General features: G+C 46.1%; 2 protein-coding genes across 3 annotated transcripts in view; one reads left to right on the forward strand and one right to left on the reverse strand.

The window, feature by feature from the left end:
• Positions 1–21,013, forward strand: part of DVL3 (dishevelled segment polarity protein 3) — a 51,440-nt gene extending 30,427 nt beyond the window's left edge. Inside the window, exons 4-16 of one of the 2 annotated variants that reach the window (XM_063306319.1) lie at positions 347–453; positions 1,294–1,429; positions 2,745–2,838; positions 3,053–3,122; positions 3,861–4,000; positions 4,803–4,879; positions 7,394–7,461; positions 8,488–8,538; positions 8,652–8,801; positions 10,356–10,487; positions 13,236–13,403; positions 14,355–14,567; positions 17,136–21,013. In XM_063306319.1, coding sequence (XP_063162389.1) covers positions 347–453; positions 1,294–1,429; positions 2,745–2,838; positions 3,053–3,122; positions 3,861–4,000; positions 4,803–4,879; positions 7,394–7,461; positions 8,488–8,538; positions 8,652–8,801; positions 10,356–10,487; positions 13,236–13,403; positions 14,355–14,567; positions 17,136–17,554 — 1,825 coding nt within the window. In that variant the 3' untranslated portion in view covers positions 17,555–21,013. The remainder of the gene's footprint in view (positions 1–346; positions 454–1,293; positions 1,430–2,744; positions 2,839–3,052; positions 3,123–3,860; positions 4,001–4,802; positions 4,880–7,393; positions 7,462–8,487; positions 8,539–8,651; positions 8,802–10,355; positions 10,488–13,235; positions 13,404–14,354; positions 14,568–17,135) is intronic. The other variant, XM_063306320.1, reaches the window with a different exon arrangement.
• The window catches only part of ABCC5 (ATP binding cassette subfamily C member 5), a 528,771-nt gene that overhangs the window by 162,206 nt on the left and 344,447 nt on the right, over positions 1–22,118 (reverse strand). The gene's annotated exons all lie outside the window — the stretch shown is intronic.

The raw sequence follows: 22,118 nt of genomic DNA on the forward strand, positions 1-22,118 counted from the left end.
CATTGGGGATTCATCTGATTGGAAACTCCCTTTTTTACCTTAATCTTTACACATGGAAAACTAGCAAGTAGAAGCAGTTTGAATAGCTTTCGCACAAACACGCTACTTTTCACATACAGAGTGGGTAGTATATATTTTGATTTGTTTCCTTTTTAACATGAAAGTGGGGAAGATCTGTGTGCGGTTCCTGCTGTGCAACACAAAGTGGTGTTATCCAGAGTGGCCTGCCTGTTTGCTGCATGCTTGAGTTGGCCACCAGGACTTCTTGATGGCAGCTTGCATAGAACAGAGGCACCCATTTGCGTGTGTTCACTAATTACTGAAATACATATTTTTTGCCTTGCAGCCCAAATAGTGGAGGAAGTCGAGAGAATCTGGATAATGAGACAGAGACAGACTCTGTGGTGTCAGTTCAGAGGGAACGGCCACGCAGGAAAGAGGGTCCCGAGCACGGTGAGGATTTCTTCCCCCTTGAGATCAGTTCTGTGACTGTGTTTGCACAACACGTTTCCGCATTTTACTACTAATTTACTCAGTTCGCCCCTGGGGCTGGATTTCCCCAACATGATAGGCTAAAATGCAGTTAGCAAGTTTGGGAACTGGGTGAATTTAGCCAATAGACACATGCAGGATTTGGCTCCAGAGTGGGAAAATATTGAGGGGGGGGGTCCCCTTTTGGTTGTTTTTGGTTGCCATTTTATATTCTGTATTTCATATTTATATATTGTCTATATTTTAACCATACATGGTTCTTTTTTGGTTTATTGTTTAGTTTTTGTTGTTGATGTCACTCAGAGTCACATTGTTTGAGTTGGGTGGCCTTATAAATCCAATAAATATATGATATGATATGATTACAAGTACAAAATGCTTCCAGTCTGGTCTGGGCCTCCTTAAAAGAGCTGTGCCTTGTCCTGGGCTTACAGGGTAGCCATGCAATGTCAGGAAAATGTGCGCTTTTAATTTTTTTTAATTTTTAATTTATCTATCAAATTTTATCACCACCCATCTCCTCCCAAAAGGAGGGGCTCTGGGCATTTGGGTTAAGCAGGGAATGACAGGTGACATGTGGTGACTTTGGGCCATGCACTCCCTCTGAGTCTCATCTACCTCACGGTGTGGTTATTTTGGAATTAAAATGGAGAAGGCTCCCCCCCGCCCCCAACTGGCCACATGCAGTGCCCTGAGCTCTAAGAGAGAAGTTCGAATGGAAATGCAACAGTGAATAAACAAAACAGGTAGATGGATTGTACACTTTTTCATGGAGAAAAATTGAGCACCTGTTTCCTCCAGCACCCAGGGTGAACGGGATGGCCAAGGGGGACCGGCGGCGGGAACTCGGGGGCTATGAAAGCTCCTCCACCCTCATGAGTAGTGAACTGGAGACCACCAGCTTCTTTGATTCCGATGAGGATGATTCCACCAGCAGGTAAGGAGAGAGTTAAAGGGGAAAGTGAAAGAACTCATGTGAAGGATGCTTCAGATCCCATTTCCTTTCTGGTGTTAGGTGACCTGCAGATGGAGAGTCTTCTCTAACTTTGGCTGGGATTGCATATTGCATCCAGCTGATTTATTGAATAAGTTCCAATTGCCCAGGTTTATTTAACATGCTAAGCTGAAAGGATGGTTTATAAATCAGGTTGGCTGGGGACACAAATCCTACTAAGACAAAGCAAGCAGAGCATATTATGGCTGATATAGGAGGTGGATCATGGATAGGTTCTGCATCTGGCCCTGGCTTTCTGTGGAGTGTGCCTCTCTGGACCATTCATGTTCAAAAATATTGGACTCATTTTCTGCCTATGAATAAAAGTAAGACTGCTTTTCTAATTTTGGGAGATCATCTAAAAAAATCGTAATGTATCTCACCAACCCTACGCCTATAGTTTCGTATCTTGGAATATTTTAATTTTGGATGCTGAACCGTGCTGGTTAAGTTAAAGCTTTGGTTTTGTCACTGATGTAAACCTGCACTCAGGTAAAATTTCCTTGAAAGAAGAAATAGATGGCCATGTTCAGTTTAGGGTTGGGAAATTGCATATCAGAGTATTGGAGGACTTTGATGGAAAGGAAAGTATCGGCCTGGAATGGAGCAGCAGAAAAATCTAGTGAATAAATAACAGTCTTCTTGATGGGAACTAAGGTTGGTCCTGAACTGAGGTGGAGTTATATAGTTTGTTTGTCTTGGGAATTCATGTCTCCTGGTGTCTGCTCAGCTATATTTTCCTCTCTCGCTTTCAGAATTGAACTGGATTCTTTGTATTAGGTGCACTGAGTTCTTTGGAGACCAGGTTTAGCTGGAATGCTGGCTGTTTTCCCCTTCAGCGTATGACTCGGTTCTTGTCACTTGGCCCAAGTCAATACAGGATAGTAACGGGGAGGAATATGAATGTGACTTCCTGATCAACTGGAATTTTTGTTTTGTTTTTTGATCTATTGAATGCCACCCAGAGTTGGAGCTGCAGTGTTTGAGTTGGGCAGCCATATAAATTCTTTAAAGAAGTAAATTACATTTGGCCATAAATGTTTCTGTACTCCCTTGCTTTTGCTGGTGGTATACCTGGCCATTTTATTTGGTGCTGGAATAGGGATGGTATCTGAGATGATCCTGTTTTGTGAAGGGCATTGGACCGAATGACTCCAAGCTCTCATCCAGGGACCCAGACAGGATGTTCTCCTTTGTACCTTGTTATTGCTTCCTGGTTGGCAAGCTTCTGACTCTCACTCTGCCTTCTGTGTTGTAGGTTCAGCAGCTCTACAGAGCAAAGCAGCGCCTCGCGCCTTATGAGAAGACATAAGCGCCGTCGGCGGAAACAGAAAGTAGCTCGAATTGAGAGGGTGAGAGGCCTGGCTGGAGGGCTGGAGATGGGACAGTGCGACCAATGACTTTGGAAGTGTTAGAGCTAGGCCTGCATTCTAAAAATGTGTAGGGAGGGCCTTGCAAAGCATTGTTACCCCCACCCTCTCCCTAGCGGTTGGACCCAGAATCCATCTGTCAGTTGTGGCTGGAGAATCGGACACGTTCTTATCTCATCCTCTCCTTTTCTTGCAGTCTTCGTCTTTTAGCAGCATCACCGATTCCACCATGTCGCTGAATATTATCACAGTTACTCTCAACATGGGTGAGTCCATATGGCTGCTTGGAGTTGGGCCCAGCACTGGAACGTAGCAGGTGGAAGGAAGATAACCAGTTTAACATTATGAATTAGCTGCTGGGCATGGAGAAGGCCACCGGGGAGTTTTTTTCTGATCCAATACTGTACACATTTTTACAGTGTGCAAAAAAAAAAAATTTTTTTTTTTTTACTAGAGATGCACAAACCTTTTAAAATTTGAATGTAGAACAGCTCAGGTTAAGCGCAAAGCAGCCACCCTGAGTTTGAAACCACTTTTCTTTAGGTGTGGAATACCGTTTTGAGTTTGAAACGCTTTTGAAATGCTGGGGATGGCCCGCTTTCCACTTGTAACAGATGTTTTGTGCTTGAAATAGGTTGCTTCTAACTCAAGCTGGGATGTTTCAAATTCAGTACCGTTCAAACGTTTTGCGCATCTATAGTTCTTCCATTTCAGGTCTTATATTGTATATTGCTTATTGTCCTTTGCCAGTTCTTTTCAAACTCTGATTTTTTTCCCTTGCACTTTACTTCCTGAATTACTGTAAAACAAGGTAATTAAGAGTGATCATCCAGCCTTCCAAAGCCTTACAGTCACCTCAGCTTCCTGTTAGAAAGTATGATAAGCTATAAATTATATAAATGCCTACTAGCCATTTCTTTTAGCTAGATCACAGATGATTGACTTGACTGAGTAGTGCTGGTTGGGTTGGGCGATGTTCTAACCACACACACCCTTTTCTGCAGAGAAGTACAACTTCCTGGGCATCTCCATAGTTGGGCAAAGCAATGAACGTGGTGATGGAGGTATCTACATTGGCTCCATCATGAAGGGAGGTGCTGTTGCAGCTGATGGAAGAATTGAACCAGGAGACATGCTGCTGCAGGTGCCTCTCTTAATTTGATTCTTAGTGTCATGACTGGAAGAAAGGCCTTGGGTTCAACAAGTAACAGTCAGGCTCCTATGGAACTCCTGAGCTCACATTCAAATGATAAGTTAAAAACTTAAGTGAGTTAAAAGAGTAGAGAGGTGCTTTGCTCATGCCTAGAGTAATGTAAGAGAGTGGGAATGCAGATGCTCTATCTTTCTCCCATTTTTTGTTGGTGACTTGCGCTCAAGACTTGGCCACTGATGGCTCATTTGCTTTTTGTGGCTGCTCTTAAGCTTGTGAAAACTTGTATAAATGGTGTAATTTTGATGGTGTGAGTAGAGCTTCAGAAACATGTAGTTTGTGTGCTGATCAACAAGGATGAAAGCAGAGACAGTTTCAGTATTCATCTGAAGCAGAGATAGTCTTTCCAGGTAGGTCTGGGAAAGTAAAAATAAAGTCTCCATCCAGTTCACTTCCTGGTGACTTCATAAATGTGTCCACATTGTTTTCTTAGCAACAATGCAGAAGTAGTTTGCCACTTAACTGGGATCTTTTTTTTAACTGCCTAGTCTAATCTACATCCCTGGCATATCCAGATTGTCTCTCATCCAGATATTAAGTCTTGACATTGCTTAGCTTTCAAGCTCAGGCAAGGATGACCTGGTGCTGCCATGTGCTGGGACTGGAAAAGTCCCGAAGAGCTACTACTTATCTGAGTTGGGAATACTGGTCTATACAGAGCAATGCCTCGAGTCCTTTCTTGACAGCTCCGTGTGTTCTTACCTCATCCCCTTTCCCCTTTGATCTGCGTTTGCAGGTGAATGATACCAACTTTGAGAACATGAGCAACGATGATGCTGTACGAGTGCTGAGGGAGATTGTGCACAAGCCAGGGTAGGTCATCTCTTCAGCCTCCTTGGTCCCAGTTTCCTTTTGGTGCAGGCTTGAATGATGTAGCTTGGGGTTGCCTGGTGATACAGGCAGAGGCTCAGTTGTTTAGCAGGGCCCTCTGGGCCTGGCAGTCATGGAATTCTGCTCACACAAAATGGGCAAGATCACATGGTACAGTTTTGTAAGGAAACTTTTCCTGAGGCAAACAGCTTTTTTGCTTTTTGCAAAGGGCAAAGAGAGACAGTGGGTTATGATGGTTGATGAGTTAGACTAGGACCAGGGAGACCCAGAGTCAAATCCACCCACAACCATGGAAGTGTGGTGGGAAATTTGAGGCCGGTCACTGTTTCTCTCACCTGAAAAGGTGGTTATGGTGAGGATAAAATGAAGGGAGACCTCAGCCAAGCTGCCTAGCAAATGCAGTTCAATTTAAGCCAGTGTAGTGATGCATACTGAGTGTAAAACCTTCTAACTTCACATGCACACTAATGGAGTCTGAGCTTTCTGTAACTAACTAGGAAAAAGGTCTTGTGTTCACAGCAGTGGAGAGCTTGACTCAGTGTGCAGCAACTGTGAAAACAGCAAATTCCACGCTAGGGGGCATTAAGGAAGGGATTAAAAATAAAAACACCAGCATTGCCTTTCTGCAAATCTGCATTACATCTGCATTTGGAATAGCGTTATAGTCAAGTTGCCACACTGAGGGAAGGGTATAAATAATGCTGGGAGAAGAGTAGAAAGGGCAACCCAATTGAGGGGAACCGTCTCAGCACAGGGGCTGTGACGGTTTCCCTTTGAGGAAAGGTTGGACCAGCCTTTCTCAACGTTTTGATCCTGGAGGTACCCTTGAAATATTCAGGCCTCAGGGAACCCCTGCACATTCAGGCTCAAATATAGGCCAAAAATTACAAAAATATTATAGCTGTTTAATGTTTAGGCCTGTATATATGCATTAACAGTGTTCTTAAACTAAAAGAACGAAACCTACCTCTTTAATGTGAAGTTGCCCCAATTTGAAATAATTTGTTAAATAAATCGTGATCTCTCAGGGAACCTCCAGTGACCTCTTGTGGAACCTTAGGGTTACACAGAACCCTGGTTGAGAAGCTCTGGGTTAGATGTTGGCGACTCTTCAAGTTGGAAAAAAGACAGGTGAAGGGGGGCATCCTTGTGATGCCCAAAATCATGAACCGCATGGAGAAATTGGAAGTTTTACGCCTTCTCTCCAAAAACTAGGACCAGGAACCATCTAATGAAGCTGGGTGGAAAGAGAGTTAGAGCACACGGACACAAAAGCCCTTCTTGAAATAGCATATCGTTAACCTGTGGAATTCATTACACAAGTCCTGGCAATAGACCTGAGCCTGGAGGGCTTCACAGGGAGATGGGATAACTTGATGGAGGGCCTGTCTACATCGGTTGTCAGCCTCGAGGAGTCAGTGTTGCCTCCGGGGCTGGGTGGGGACACTGTGCTTCCAAATCCCAGTTGCAGGGGAACAACATCTGGTGAAGGGAGTATTTTCATCTTCTCTTTGCAAGCACTGTGCAAGCAGAATGCTGGAAAAGATGGTCCTTCGCCTGGTCCATCAGGGCTGTTCTTCAGGTTTTTCTGAATCACAAAATCCAGATTCCACTTCTGCTGCCGGTTCTTTAGCCTCAGCATCCATCTGCGCCCTACGGGGATGATAAAACTGGCCTTCCTTAGAGAACTGTTGGATAAGATGCAGTGCAACACGGCAGTAAATGCTCAGAACGTAGAAAACCCTTTTCAGAAATGCCGGGTTGATTATTCTTACCCTCTTCCCTCCCCAAAGCTGTTTTAGGCAGCCCCTGCCTAGCGTGATGTCCATTCGCTAGGACAGGGATGGGCCAGAACCTGAGTAGAGAAACACCTCTCCATGTGGAACGGGCCCTGGCAGGTGCTCACGCTTGGTTTCCCACAAGGTACCCTGTGGTCCTGCAACCGAGGGAGAAGGGTGGGGAGTACTGCCAGCAAGTCAGCAAGCAGAGTTTCGCGAGTGGTCTAGCATCTCCTTGGGAGGAAGCAGGCGTAGAAGGGCCGGAAGGAACCACAGGAAGCCTCTGCTTGAAGGGCTCCTCTGTTCGTCCTGTCTGAATCCACCAAGATGGTTCTTGCTGTTCTGGAGGAAGCATAAGATAGCAATCCAACAATCAATCAATAAATGCAGCAAACCTCTTCTGTTAAAGCTGCACATTCTGGGTTTTGATGGCCCTGCATCTCCTGTGAATGCTGACTAATGAGCCTTATGCCTCTTCTTTCTGTCTTGGGAAATGGACCCAAAGGATATAGGAATTCCTCAAATGCTTCCCAGCCTTTTCTTATGGATATCCTAGTTCTGATGTCTAGCAAAGAAGCTATTCCCAAAGTACCTATGAGAAGGGACTGGGATGGGGTGGGGCTGTCTTCTTCTTTCCCTGAGGAGATGGGAAATCCCAGCGAGGATGCCCGTGTTGCGAGCCAGCTTGCAGGATGCTAACCCGTGTGTTTTGCTGCAGGCCCATCACGCTGACTGTCGCCAAGTGCTGGGATCCGAGTCCCAGGGGCTGCTTCTCGTTACCCAGGAGTAAGTGAGCTTCTGCCTGTAGTTTTTTCGGGTCAGGGGTGTATGTGCCAGCCAAGTTTATATAGCATGGAGCTGATTTTTTTTAAAAAAAACTTTTCCCTGGTTTGTATTATTGAAAGACCTGAAGGACCAGGTTAGGAACAGATCATTGCAGAGAAAATCAATCTATATGGTTGCAAAGAATCAAGACCAACTTGACGGCGCATAATCAATCAATCATTGTGACTGGTGGGGATGATGATGATAACAACAACAACAGTAGTTTATTTAATTTATATGCCCCCAACTCCCAGTGACTCTGGGTGGTTTACCAATTGTTAAAAACATTTAAAAAACAAAGAAAGAATAAAACCCCTGTATTGACTACAAAAATGTCTACAGACCGGGTGGTTTCCTCCCAGCTCAATGGGAGGAATAATCATAATGATGGATATATGCTTGCTGCCCTTCATAAGAGAATAATAGAGCTGCTTACCAAATGAAGGTGAAAATACAAAACTAGGGATAAAATTGGTGGAGTAAAACTACAGACTTTGGAGCAATATAGCGCTTGAGGGTTCCTTGTTCATAGTCTGCCAGTGCTCAGCGAGGACTCTGTGTGTAGGAGACCAGCACGCTGGAAGAAAAGGTTCTCCTTGAAGATTCTTGTTTTCTACATGTAGAGAGACTTTGAGAAGTGATTGCTTTTGAGAAGCAGTCCACTGAGACATTCCCAGGAAGGTTTTTCTCCTACTTTTGGCTAAATGCATAAATTGGCTTGGAGTGAGTGAGAAAGCTGCAGAGGTTCTCCAACCTTCTCCTCTTTGGCCCGCTCTGTTGCTCTTCCTTTCTCTTTGCCTCTCTCCTTCCATCTTTTGGGACTTCATACCTGATTGATCTTTTCCTCCTGCAACACATCGGAGACGAGTCCCTTTCCTGCATGGAAATTCCCTCCCCTTCCTGACCTCGCATGCCTCCTAATCCATGGCCACCAGATGGATCTTTCTGTTCCCCTCTTGCTGATCACCCCTCTCTTTTCTCCCCCAGTTGCTCCCCAGCGAATCTGGGCTGGGCCAGAATCTCCATGCTCCGATCCGGGTGAGTCCCGGCTGACACCGGGGGAGTACAGGGCTGCCCAGAGGTGTTGGGTTTGGTGTAGGGGATGGCTCTTGAAGAGGGGACTTTCTCACAGGGCGTATGTTCCCTTTTAGGTGAGCCCATCCGACCCATCGACCCAGCAGCTTGGGTTTCCCACACTGCAGCGATGACGGGCACCTTCCCTGCGTACGGTATGAGTCCATCCATGAGCACAATCACTTCCACCAGCTCCTCCATCACCAGCTCCATCCCAGAAACTGAACGTAAGTTCTTGTGTCCGCGCATTTCCCACCCCTGCTCGGCTTCCAGTCACCTGCACGCCTCATCCGATAGGAACCATACCGGCACAGGGCAAAGTTCCCATTTGTGGAAGAAGAATCTGACCCTCTAAAACGACATCAGTAACAAAGGATTGGTTTCCTCGCAGACTCTAAACTGCTGAGCAGGGACGTTTGCTCCCTCTTTGAAGTATTTGCAGCGATTGAGACATAGCTGCTTCCGAGAGGAAAGCAGAGAGAGGGAGGCACAGGGAGCCAGCCAGGAGGAAGTAGACGTTGACTTAAACAATCATTTTTCCAGGTGTGATGATCAATTAGAAAGTCTGGTGAGTGTCCAGAGAGGAACGGTAGCTGTGAAAAGGTGATAAAGTCTGTCCTTGGCTTCTTCTGGCCAAGGTGGACTGTGGGTAGGGTAGCTTCCAGAGCGGCGTTGTGTTAAGTGAAGGCAGTATTTAGTCTCAGAACAAGTTTGTATAGCATCTTTGGTTCACATGGGCACAGGGCTTCTTTCCTACGTTGCAGATGGGGAAAGAAGTTAGGGAGAACGGAGATTAAAGCCCAGGAGAGCCCATCCTCTGAAACGGAGCACAAGAACAAAGAAAGGGCAGGATCCTCATTGGAACTAATACGGACGTGAAGATGATCTGGGGATGATCAGGAGCTGGCTACTGATTGGGGTCTGGGGAACAGCCATGCAAAACGATTTGAATAAGCAACGGTTTTGAGCACAAAAGAGTTTTCCAATCACAACCCAATCAAAATGGGCCTGTTCCAGGGGTGCAGTGTGGGGTCAAAAAAGTCAAGATGGCTACTCTAACGTGTTAAAAACGGGTGGAGCGCTGATTGCACTGTCCCAGTGGCCATCCTGACCATAATCTGCGGGCCTCCCTGGGCTGTTCCAAGTTTAGGGGACTTCCAGGATGGTGAAACAAGCACTGCAACATTTCCAGGAAGTCCAGAAGGCATATTTGAAGTGAAACAGGAAACTTTTGTGCTGGAAATGTTTTGCACATCAGTAGCTGTGGATATCCGTTTGGCATACTGAAACATCTGGGAGAGCTCATGCTTCAGCATTCCTGAAATAAACTTGAGGTTGACCTGATCACTTCCTGCTTGGGAATATGAAAAGTCCCACTACAGCTGCCCTGGGATTTTTAAAGGAAGAGTCAAAGCAGAAGAATGAATTCAGGCTGTTGTAAGGCAGCAGGGAATGATTTGCTAAAATGAAAAATGGCAGCTGGGGAAGATTCTGACTTCACAGCAGCCTTTGACATGTACCAGTGGTTATAAGGAGGAGTCCTATTCAGAGGGAGACTGTACGGACAAATGGCCTTTAGGATATGCCTGTCTTGTATTGTTTCCTGGCCCCCACCTCTCTTGCAGCCTTCTCCAACTTTCTGTTCTTCAAATGTGTCGGGTCTCCCATTGACAGATCTGGAGGGCATCAGAATCTGTATGTGGTGCTCATGTGCATTCCTCTACCTTTCTGTCACCTCTCACCTCTCTCTTCCTTCCCTCTACCCCCTTCTCTCCACACAGGCCTCGATGACTTTCACCTCTCCATCCACAGCGATATGGCCACCATTGTCAAAGCCATGGCCTCACCAGAGTCGGGCTTGGAAGTGCGTGACCGCATGTGGCTGAAGATCACCATTCCCAGTGCCTTCATTGGTAAGACTGACTAGAGGAGCAGAACGTTTTGAGAGCTGTTAAGTGTTCAGCGGGCCTCTCAAATATTAGCCTGGATGGGCAGATGGTAGACAGAGGCAGAAATATATCAATTTTGCTTCCTAAGGAAGAGGACAAGCTAACTATTGGGGATATGACTGAAGAGCAGCTGAGGAATCTGTTCCTCTTCAGACCCTTCTCCAGTAGAATTATAACAGCCAGTTCATATGTTCAAAATGCTTCATGTCTGTCATCTTAAAACAACACCCCTATAAAGAAAGTGAGATTATATCCATGCTTTAGATGGAGGAGGGGGTTGAGGCTGTCTTGTCTGAATTGTGTGCTTTCTTTCTCCTTCAACGTTGTCTCTGTAGTCCGTTGTGCTAGACTTAACTTGCCTGAGGATTGCAGGACTTAAAAAAAAAAAAGGCAATAATATGGTTTGTTTCTTGCTTTCCTTTTTGTGCTGTGGTGTGCAGAATTGGACACAGGATTCAGTTGGAGTCTGACAGGAGCAGAATGGAGTAGAACGGTTACTTCCTGTGATAGGAACTCTGTGCTCCTGTTAATATGCCTCAAGACAGCACTTGTGTTTTTAGCAGCTGCTGAGTCATGTTTAATTTGTGTTTGACAAGGACATCCAGTTCCTTTTCACATGTATACTGCCAAGCAGGATCTCCCCCTTCCTATACTTGTGCTTTTCATGTTTTCTATCCAGATCTCAACATTTTGCCCTGTTAGATTCCATCCTATTCATTTTGGTCCATTGCCCAAGCTTGTCTAAATCTTTTTTAATCTTCTCTCCCTCCCTCCCTCCCCTAAATTATTTACCACCCCTCTCAGCTTTGTCTTAGTTGACAACTAGATAAGCGTCCCCTCAACTCGTTCATCCCAGTTATTGATAAAAACGTTGAAGAGCCTAGGGCCCAGGACGGAGCCCTGTGGCCCCACTCCATACTTCCCTCCAAGCTAAAGTGGAACCATTAAGGAGCACTCTTTGGGCATAGTCATTCAGCCAACTATAATTCCATCTAGTCATAGTATCATCTAGCCCATATTTTACCATGAATACTATGAGAGATTCTTTTGAAGGCTTGGTTGAGGCCCAGGTACAATATATTTAAGGCATTCTCCTGATCTATTAAGCTTGTAACTCTAATCAAAAAGGGATATTAAGGTAAGCCTGACATGAATTGTTTATGCCCCTTGCTGGTTCCTGTTAATTGTGACATACCTGTCCAAAAGAGCTGTTTGGTAATCTGTTCAATGACTTTGTCCAATATAGACATCAATCTGATAGGTCTGTAGTTTCCCAAGTCATCCTCCTCCCCTTTCTTGAAGACTGTGGGGACGTTTCCTCTCTTCCAGTCTTCTAGGACCTTGCCAGTTCTCCAGGAGTTCTCAAAGATTATCTGAAGTGGTTCTTTGACAACTCCACTAGTATCCTGGGATATAATCCCTCAGGTCCTAGTTATTCAAATTCATTTAAATGAGATCACTTCTCTCCTTCCCTCTCTTTGTCTGTTCTAAGCTGCAGGTTCCTACTTCCCCCAGTGGCATAATGATGACCAGTTAGAGTCCCATTTCCTTCTGAGGGCAGACAGGTGCCAAGTAGGAGTTAAGAAGTTCTGGCTTATCACCATCACCCATTACTGTTTCACCAGTTTCTCTTAGTGATGTCCTCCACCCTGGAACAGCTTATTTCTTCCCCAAGATTCAAATGGTCCTGCCTCTGCTGGCCTTCCCTTGGATCTTGATGAGTTTGCTTTTCCCAGGGTGGGCCAGGGTAATGGATGAGCCCTCTGAAATGTTTTTTGACTGAACGATTGTGGTCTGGCCTTGATTGTATCATGTCCCTTTAGTTTGTCGTTCTTTTATTTTGTAGGTTTTTATATTAGTTTTAATCCTATGCTAGCCACCCAGGGTCACAGTCTGAGCTGGAGTGAGCATATAAATAAATACCCCATTCTTTGTCCAGTTTCTCTTTACTCCTGCCTCAATTTTACAACTGCTGCACTCACTGTTACTGAGTTCAGATTGTTCATAATTCATGCTGCAAAGGTTTAGAAGTCCCAGCCAGGTTGAATCCACCATGGATACTGTGCTTTGATTGCAACCATTCAGTCTTATTGAACCTGATTGGATTTGTTTTCAAGTAAGGATGGATAGATTACTTGAGCAGATCCTGCACCAAGCAGGGGGTTTAATTAGATGACTTGGACTACAGGAGAAGACTTTGAAGAAACCTTCCAACTCTGTGGTTTCTGATTAAGATGAACATGAAGTCCTTAAGACGGCTTGGAAGGAATGTGAAAAATCACTCTTTTCATGACAGGCCATTTGGAGAACACCGTGAATTGCTTCCCATTCCAAAAGACTCACTTCCAGAAAACCATCAACCTTGACTGGATTGGTACATTTTAGAATTAAAACGGAATCTTACATTGTTCCCCAAAATAATGGGTTCTGCATATAAACAATGCATTGTGTGAATGGTCCTTTCTATAGCTTACTGATTTCTATAGCTTACTTGGACTTGAGCTGCAGAAAATGAAGGGAGAAAAATGCTCCTTTTTCTCTGCAGGAGCAACCCTGAAAGCTAGATTGGGCTGAGAGTGACTGGGCCCAAGTCACACAGGGAATTTCTGTAGCAGAGGCAGGCCTCAAGCCTGAGTGTCCCCAGCGCCCATGCTAACCATCACAGTTGCCTTCCTTCCTCGTTGAACCTCGGTTGCTTCTGTCCCTTGCCAGGTTCAGATGTGGTCGACTGGCTCTACCATCACGTGGAGGGCTTTACGGACCGGCGAGAGTCCCGCAAGTATGCCAGCAACCTGCTGAAGGCCGGTTATATCCGACATACAGTCAACAAGATCACCTTCTCGGAGCAGTGCTACTACATCTTTGGAGACCTCTGTGGCAGTATGGACTTTCCCTTGGCCACGGGCTGGGCAGGAGGGGTGGGCCAAATATTTCAAACTCCAGATTGTTTCAAGTTGAACCGGAGTTTTGACATTTTGGAAGCACAAAACCAATGGTGCTCAAGGCGGGGCATTTTGAGTTGAATGTGGTTTGCATGCAAAGCGTTTTACACGCCTCTCTGGGAAGGAAGGGATGATTTAGCAGAAACAGCAGATGGTTTAGCAGAAAAAGCAGATGGGTGATCCTGTGAGGCTCCAGGGTGGGGTGGAAGGCACTCAGCGGTGGGGAGGGGGAAGGCAAGCAACAGGAAGAGGCTGTGCAGAGCAGACCCTGAACTTGCTAAATCCTGCACTTCTCCTTTTCCTTTTCTCCTGCCTTTGGATGGGTGCCTGACAAAATAATCACTGTTGGTAGACAGCTGTGGAGGTGGCCTTGAAGCAAATGTTCAGAAACAGTTATTGTAAGCAAAAACAACAAAAGCATCCCTTAAGTCCTGGGAACAGAGATAATACTAAGAAGAGACTCAGGGTGGATTCTCCCTGACTCCCTGAGCAGTGTTTCTCAACCTCAGCGACTTTGAGACATGTGGGCTCCAACTCCCAGAATTCCCCAGCCAGTGATGCTGGCTGGGGAATTCTGGGAGTTGGAGTCTACACATCTTAAAGTTGATAAGGTTGAGAAACACTGCACTGGGGTATTAGAGGGAGGGAAGGAAAAGCACAATCAGACTTGCAAGATTCTGCCATTAGAGCCTGCCAATATAGTTCTAGTCTTCCTGTGGAGTTGATTTTTGGATCTGGTCTACCTTGTGGGAAAGCCCTTCTTGTTCCTAGATGAACCCCTTCCCACACTGTCTACTCACTTCCCCTCTTGCAGGTTAGGAGTTTCCTAATGAGCCTGTCTTGCTACTTAACCTTTGCTGGTCTTCTGTGCCTCTTTTTTCCCCCGCAGACATGGCCAACCTATCCTTGCACGACCACGATGGATCCAGTGGGGCCTCCGACCAAGACACGCTGGCTCCATTACCTCACCCAGGAGCGGCCCCTTGGCCCATCGCTTTCCCTTACCAGTATCCACCCCCACACCCGTACAATCCCCACCCTGGCTTTCCTGAGCCGGGTTACAGCTATGGAGGGGGCAGTGCAGGCAGCCAGCACAGTGAAGGTTAGTATCTGCAAGGAGGGATTTGGGCAGGATCTTCTCTTCCACCTTCAAGTCTTGTAGAGCATGGCGCTTCTTTCTTCTGCCCAAGCAGTGAATCATGCCATGTGTCCTATTCCTACCCCTACCCCTGTCCCATTGGGTTCCTCTCTGGAAATGACAAAGAAACTTTAAAACTGAGTAAGGTAGTGCTGCATTCAAAATAACAGTTTCAGATTTATGTATTAAATGTGTATAACGGTTCAACGAAATCCGATAACATTATAAACAAAATAACACAGTAAAAACAAAGTGAACAATTACAATTAAATTAAAACAGGAGACTTTAATTCAGTACTGACCCCACACCTTCTTTCATTTCTTACTTTCTGTTAGCTGCCCAGAGTCATTGTTGAGTGGGTGGCCTTAGACGTTGAAAAAAAAGATTGAGATGAATCTTTTGGGCAGTGATGGCAAAGAAAGCTATCGTTTGTGACAGGGCTTCATTAAAATAAGATAAAAGGAAGCTTTTTCCCATCTGAACTGAGAGGTTGCCCATCTTTTTTCAATATTTTTTCTTACAGATTGATAAATCAAATGGGCAGTATAAAAGACAGTGTGGTAAATCCTTGATTTGAGGATAACCACAAGGACAAAATTGGGGATTTGCTGATATCTACACTTGGAGGTCTTCTAGTCCAACCCCTGCCCAAGGCAGGAATCGTCTTACCATCTTGGACAAATGGTTGTCCAATCTTTTCCTGAAAACCTCTAGCAATGGAACACCCACAACTCCGGGAGGCAAGCTGTTCCACTGCTTAATAGTTCTGTCAGAAAATTCCTCCTTGTTTCCAGGTTGGATCTCCCTCTGACGAGCTTCCACCCATTGTTTCTTGTCCTACCTTCAGGTGCCATGGAGAATAAATTGACGCCCTCTTCCCTGTGGCAGCCCTTCAAGTATTGGAAGACTGCCATCATGTCTCCCCTTGGTCTTCTCTTCCTTAAGCTAAACATACCTACTGTAGTTCCTTTAGCCCTTCGTCATAGGGTTTAGCCTCCAGACCCCTTATCATCTTTGCTGCTCTTCTCTGCACTCTTTCGAGGGCCTCAGCATCCTTTTTGTATTGTGGTGACCAGAACTGGACACTCCAATTGTGGCCTCACCAGTGCGGTATAGGGTGGATCATTGATTATTGCTCTGGGCATAGTTAGTAAAAGGTTAGGTCCTAACGCTTGGTGAGCTTCCTGGAAGATTATAGCAACTAAACACATTGTCACAATAAAGTTCTTATTCTTCCTAGTGTCCAGAATATAAATTAACTACTTCAGCTCCTTCGATTCCAATGAAATAGTTGGTATTCAGGGTGAACAGCTATCCAGCCATTCATATCTGGCAGGTTTCCAGCACCATTGTTAGTTTAAGAAATCCCAGCATTACCTGACCAAAAATCTGGGTTGTTTGAGAGAAATTTGTAAAAGTTGAGAGAGATCTGATCAACGTGAGCTTTAGCTGAGAGGAAACACAGTCCGGCTGTAGAAGATGAGCGCAGAGCTCCAATAATCTTTTGCAGACCTGGTTTTGTATGGTTTCTAAAAATCTTACACGATGGGCATTCCTTCCTCAGATGGAATTTAATTGTGAACCGCCCCGAGTCACTCTTTGAGTGAGATGGGCAGTGACTAAATTTGAAATATAAATAAACAAAACTGCTGCACTAAATGCAACAGAGCCTATTCTTGTTTATCGTGTGAAAAAGCATGGAAATTCCATTGTTACTTGGTGGTGGTGATCAAGGGGGTTCCCTATAAATAAGGACGGCATGCTGGAAGAAAGAGGAAAAAAAAACACTCCTGTGGCAGCCCAGATGTTGGACGTCCTGTGCCCGATGTCTGTTTGGCTCCTGCCTAATTTTTTTTCCCTTTTAATAGTCCTTTCAGCGATCTGCCTCTTGTTCCCACTGTTTTAATGCCATAAGTCATTTCGGGTGGCTTAAGGGAGTTGCAAAATGGAATGTGAACGTTCGTTTTTGAGAAAAAGAGATCTCCCTTGTTTTCACTCTGCTTTCAAGAGTGGCAAGAAGGCAGCAGTCCAACGTTGTTGGTGTCCAGCGACTTGTGTATTTTTGCTGGAGAACATGCCGGGTCCTTGGCCTCTTCTCTCTGCGATGCTCGTAAAGGGCTATGTTTCTGTTCTCTCCTGGAGAATAGATGCAGGGTGCCAAGGTTAGCATAACTTCAGTGATTCCCCAGTTTTTCTCGGCTTTAGTTCCTAGGCTCCTCCTTCTATTGTGCTCTACCCAGGGAAAAGGTTGTTTGATTCACACAGCATCTTCTTTGCTCTGGCCTGTTGTGGATAGAGTGGGGGGCACGAAAGTCTTTCCACTCTGCTTCTGAGCTCCAGGAGATGGTAGAGCCAGCAGGAGGGGATATATCAGGCTGTTTTTGCCAGCAAATACAATGGATTTCTGGCCTGATGTAGCAAAGCAGAATGTGTGTTTTAGTTATCGCTGGCCCTCTTCCTCCCCAAGTCCCCAGTGTACAGTGAGACAAGTCCTCTAACCAATCTCTCCCCAATTGTTACTCCTTGTGTAGGAAGCCGGAGCAGTGGTTCAAACCGCAGTGGCAGTGAGAGAAGGAAGGACCGAGACCCCAAGGCCGGAGAGTCCAAGTCGGGTGGCAGTGGCAGTGAGTCGGACCACACCAGCCGGAGCAGCCTTCGGCGGGAGCGAGCAGCCAGTGAGTGCTCTGTGCCAGGCAGCCAGCGTAGCCACCACTCCATGGCTCACAGTGTGCGCAGCCACCACAGCCAGCAGTCTTACGGGCCTCCCGGCCTCCCGCCTCTCTACAGCCCTCCCATGCTCCTGATGCCGCCGCCACCTTCTGCCCTGGGACCCCCCGGGGCTCCCCCGGGCCGAGATCTGGCCTCGGTGCCCCCTGAACTGACGGCCAGTAGACAGTCATTCCGAATGGCCATGGGCAACCCCAGTGAGTTCTTTGTGGATGTAATGTGAAGCCCCCTTCCTCCCTCTGCCTGTGTGGGCTTGATGTCTCTGTGTGTGTCTCCCTCTCTCTCTCTCTCTTTTTTAACTTGGCATTTTTGAAGAGGCGGGGAGGAAATAAAGCGAACTAAATGGTTTGATTCTAAACTTCCCTGCAAGTGGTTGCAGCAGCCTCGGCTGAACCCCCCCTCCCAATGTGATTGCAGAAACGAACAACCCTAACCCTGCCTGTATTCTGACTTGCTAACCTGTGCTCTAATCCACTAATCTGCATCTGCCTGGGGCCTCTGCTGCTCTCCTGTCGTTTTCCACGCCGGCCCTAAACACACGCCCTCTTTCTTCTCCTCGCCCCTCTTGTGTTCTTCTCTGCCGAGCAGCCAAGAATTACGGGGTGTTTGACTTCCTTTGAGCCACGGTGGGGAGAGCCGCAGCACATGTGGTGGTTTGGTTTCCCCTGACACCAGGAGAGGAAGACACAGAGCCTTTGGGGCCTCCCTGGGGGCAGAAGATGAATGCTTTGTTGGAGGATGCCCCTCCTTATCCATAAGCCCAGGAGGGCAGCGGGGCTAAGCTCAGCTGCGTCCCTCTTCAGCAGCAGCGTGGCCCCACATGTGGGACTATGAGGTGGAAGAAAGGGCGAGCCCCCACCTGCTGGACGGTGGTGACTTCCCCTTCCTCACTAAAGCCCTGCTCCTCAACCTGGAATGAAGGTCTTCCTAGGAAAATGCAGGAAGCTAAACTCGACTTTTGGATGCCTCATGTCTTGAAGGGGCCCAGGACACTATTTCCACTGCAAGGCCAACTTCCTCAAGGTACCCAAAGCTGAAGGACCATTGCTTTCTTCTGGAAAAACCTTTCTGATAGAGCACCGTTGAGTAAATGCGAAAAAAGCTCTCTTGAAAACCCAGGATTTCTTTCTTGCTGGCTATTTGAAACACCAATGCTGATAACGAATCACGTTCTGGTTGCAATGCGCCTGCATCTAAGGGACACTTCAGTAGATCTCTTTCTGCTACTACTTTTTCACACGCTTACAATCTTCTGCCTCCTGTCTCTAGTGGAGATTTTGAGTTCCCTCCCATCACTTGCCTTGCCCCTATTTTGTTTTAAACTCCATATGCCCAGGCTGTGTTCGGACTAAACGTGCATTGGTTCTTTCCTCTTTATGTGGACTTACGCTGATTTCATTCTGTTTTTTTAAAAGAATCCCAAAACATGGGGGGGGGGGGGAACCCAACAACTAAGGGCCAGGAGGGCAGGGAAAAACGTGAAAGCAATTATTCCTGAATGGAAGGCCTGACTTTTGAGATTGTGTTATGGTTGACAAACTCTTGTTCTCTCCTTCCCTCATTCCTTCTCCATGATTTCTGGGAGTCACAAACCTTTCTGCTTGTGTGCAGCTTCTTTGAAAATAGTACTGGTCTCATCATACAACTTCCAATTCCTGTCTTCAGCAAACCAAGTTTCTGCATCTTCTTGGTTTTGAAGTTGGATGGTCTGGAGAGTGGCTTTTGAAATCTTCCAGGGTGGAAGGGCTGTGATGGCCATTCCTCCCATGGCTCAGCACATGGCGACAGGATAATTACTGCACAGAGTAAGCAGCTGGGATTTGCCAGCCAGGTGTTCCACGCGCTCTCTGACCTTGTCCCACCACTGAAACACGCACACTCAAATTCTCGTTCTCAAGGGCTGGGTCCCTGCAACATGCTGAAGCACAAACTGTAAAGATCCTTACGATTCAACTCTTAATGACTTCATGGACGCATCCATGTAGTTTCCTTATCCTCCTGGAATGTTGTCGTCTTACTTCCTAGTCTGGCAGCAACATGGATTTCCTACTGACCTATCCAAGTACTAACCAGGTGCAAGCTCGCTTAGGGTTTCTTTTGGAGATCAGCAAGGTCAGCTAGGAGGTGCCACATGCTGTGATTATCCAACCCTGCTTTACCTACCCTAATATGTGGTGTGAACCAATCTAATGAGCTAGTTTTAGGCATTCCCCCTTTAGCTGTGGCAGTGGCTCTAGATTAGCTGCTGCTGCTTGTGCGGGACCCTGTCGGGGGTGTGTGGTCCACAGAGTTCCTTTGCTTTTGCACCATTGTCCATCAATCGAGCATCACTGTGAAGAGCGAGTCCAGAGAGCCCAATTCCCAAGAGTGACACTTGTGGGAAATTTATGATGGGGGCTAGTCCCTGCTGCCTCTTGGTGCTTGGAATGCCATAAAAGAAAAAAGGAGGCGGCAAGCTCACCTCCTTTGCTTTACAAGCAAAAGGACCCACGCTGTCCATGTCTACCATCTGACACGGGAAAAATGCTATAATCACGCCAAGTGACTTCCTAGTAGCTCTTGTCGCATCATTTGGTTTTACCTTGATGTAAAATTCTGCTTTGTTTGGCCAGTTTTGGTCTTCGTATTAGGTAGGAGTCTACTAGTTTACCATGAAATTCCTTTCCCTCCCGTAGGTCTGGTGGGCATGGCCATTCTTTCTGACAGGTGGGGGGGGGGTTGTAGGCTCCATCACTTCTATGATGCTCTGACTCAAATAAGCCCACACTCTCTCTCTGATGGTTTGTTAGCCAAGAACAAGAAGGCATTTTATGGTGAGCCTTTTTTGGTCCTGTTTGCCTGGCATTCGTAGAACCTTGCAGAATTTGCTGGTGCACGAGGGTCTGAGGCCACACACTGCCCAGCACCTTTCATGTTGCCATTCACCGCCACCTGTGCTGGGCTTGAATAGGGCAGCCATCTTTCAGTCTGTGGCAGGGGAGGGAAGGAAGGGGCTTGGAAGCAGTGCTAGCTGGCAACAGAACTATCACTTAAGTCATTTTTGAAGTCTAGCAATCAGGGAGCAGAGCAGAATCAGTGTAGGAAAAAAGAGTCTGCTTTCTTTTCCCTTCCCCCTTTACACTTGGTTTGCTTTGGGGATTTCTGTCCTGTTGCGTTTTCTGTATGGGTGAAGGGACAGCAAGTGTTGGGCCTTGAAGAAGCAGGATCAAGAAACCCTACCTCGTGACTGCTATCCTGAAAGCACTTTGGATAGGTACACAGCCCACACTGAGCTCTCTCCCTTCACTGTACGAGGATTGTGCAGTTCCATTAGCACACTCACATTCCCTCATTGTCCTCCGTGTCAACATCATCCATGTGGGTTCCCTTAGACTCAAGGATTTTGTTCATGTTTTTTCAACGTTCTGCCAATTTCTCCCCCTGCCCAGATTCACAATTACATTTTCTTTCTGGCCACTGCCCCTAATTTCAGTCTCCTGCTGCCCTCTTTTTATGCCCTCCTGCCCTAAGTGCAACCTTGGTTCCCCTCCCCCTCTGCTGGTTCCTCCCCTTTGATTCTCTTCCTCCAACTTTGGTGCTACTTTCTCATCACACATATTGCCTTACCTCCTCTTCCTTGGTTTTATACAAATTGAAAACTTCCTATGTGTTTTTATTTATAAAATAGTTTTATTGGACTCCATGTTGTTGGCGTGTGCCTCCTGTTCTTTCATTTCCAAAAAACCATCTGCCTGCTTCAGACACTGGCTCACAAAGGTGACTGAGCTTCAGGTGCATCTGCAGGGCGTGGTATAAAAACTCAAAATGTGGCCTGATGGTGCAGTTGAAACTTCACTTGTACCCGCACGGCCACCATGTTCACCTTTTTTACCACACCTTGTGAACACCTCTGCTTCCTTAACCTCCTAAAATAGATTGCCCCTCTTTCTGTTTTCACTCTGCTCTAATGTTACGACCTTAAGCCTCCTGCAGAAAGACATTTTTGTTTTCTGGCCTAGAGCATGAGAAGTGTAAAGAGGATTTGGAGGAATGACTTGTGTTGTTATTACTTTGTTTTCCAGAAGGGCTATTAGAAAATAAAGAACAAAGAAGGAATAGTGGGGAGGAGACAAGAAACCAAAATACAGGTAGTCCTTGCTTAACAATGATTCGTTTAGCGATGGTTCAGACTTACAGTGGTGCTGAAAAACCCAACTTATGACCAGTCCTCACACTTACAACCATCACACTGTCCCCACAGTCACGTGATCACAATTTGAGCACTTGGCAACCGGTTTGCGTTTATGACCACAGCATCCTGCGGTCACGCAATCGCCATTTTCTACCTTCCTGGCTGGCTTCTGGCAAGCAAAATCAGTGGGGAACTGCATGATTCACTTAATGACCACATGGGTTGCTCAACATCCACGGTGATTTGCTTAACCACCATCACCACAAAAAAGTCGTAAAATCGGGTCGGATTTGCTTAATGACCACTTCGCTTAGCAACCAAAATTCCAGTCCCAACTGTGGTCATTAAGTGCGGACTACCTGTACTGGATCTTTTGTGCTCTTTGATATTTTTTGTTTTCTTGAAAAACATTGAATTTTAAGTTGCTCAGAGTCACTGGAGTTAGGCGGCCTTGAAATTGAAATAATAAATAAAGGAAAAAAATACTCTTACAAGTGGAAGGAATAGTGAAGTCAAAATAATTAAAGCATAATAGAAACAATATTAAAACAGGAGAAAAGCAGTCAGTGATAGAACTACAGAAGTGAGCTTGCAAGAGGGATATATACAATTTGAC

Source organism: Candoia aspera, chromosome 6 (assembly GCF_035149785.1).
Source record: "Candoia aspera isolate rCanAsp1 chromosome 6, rCanAsp1.hap2, whole genome shotgun sequence".
In the NCBI taxonomy this organism is placed as follows: Eukaryota; Metazoa; Chordata; class Lepidosauria; order Squamata; family Boidae; genus Candoia; species Candoia aspera.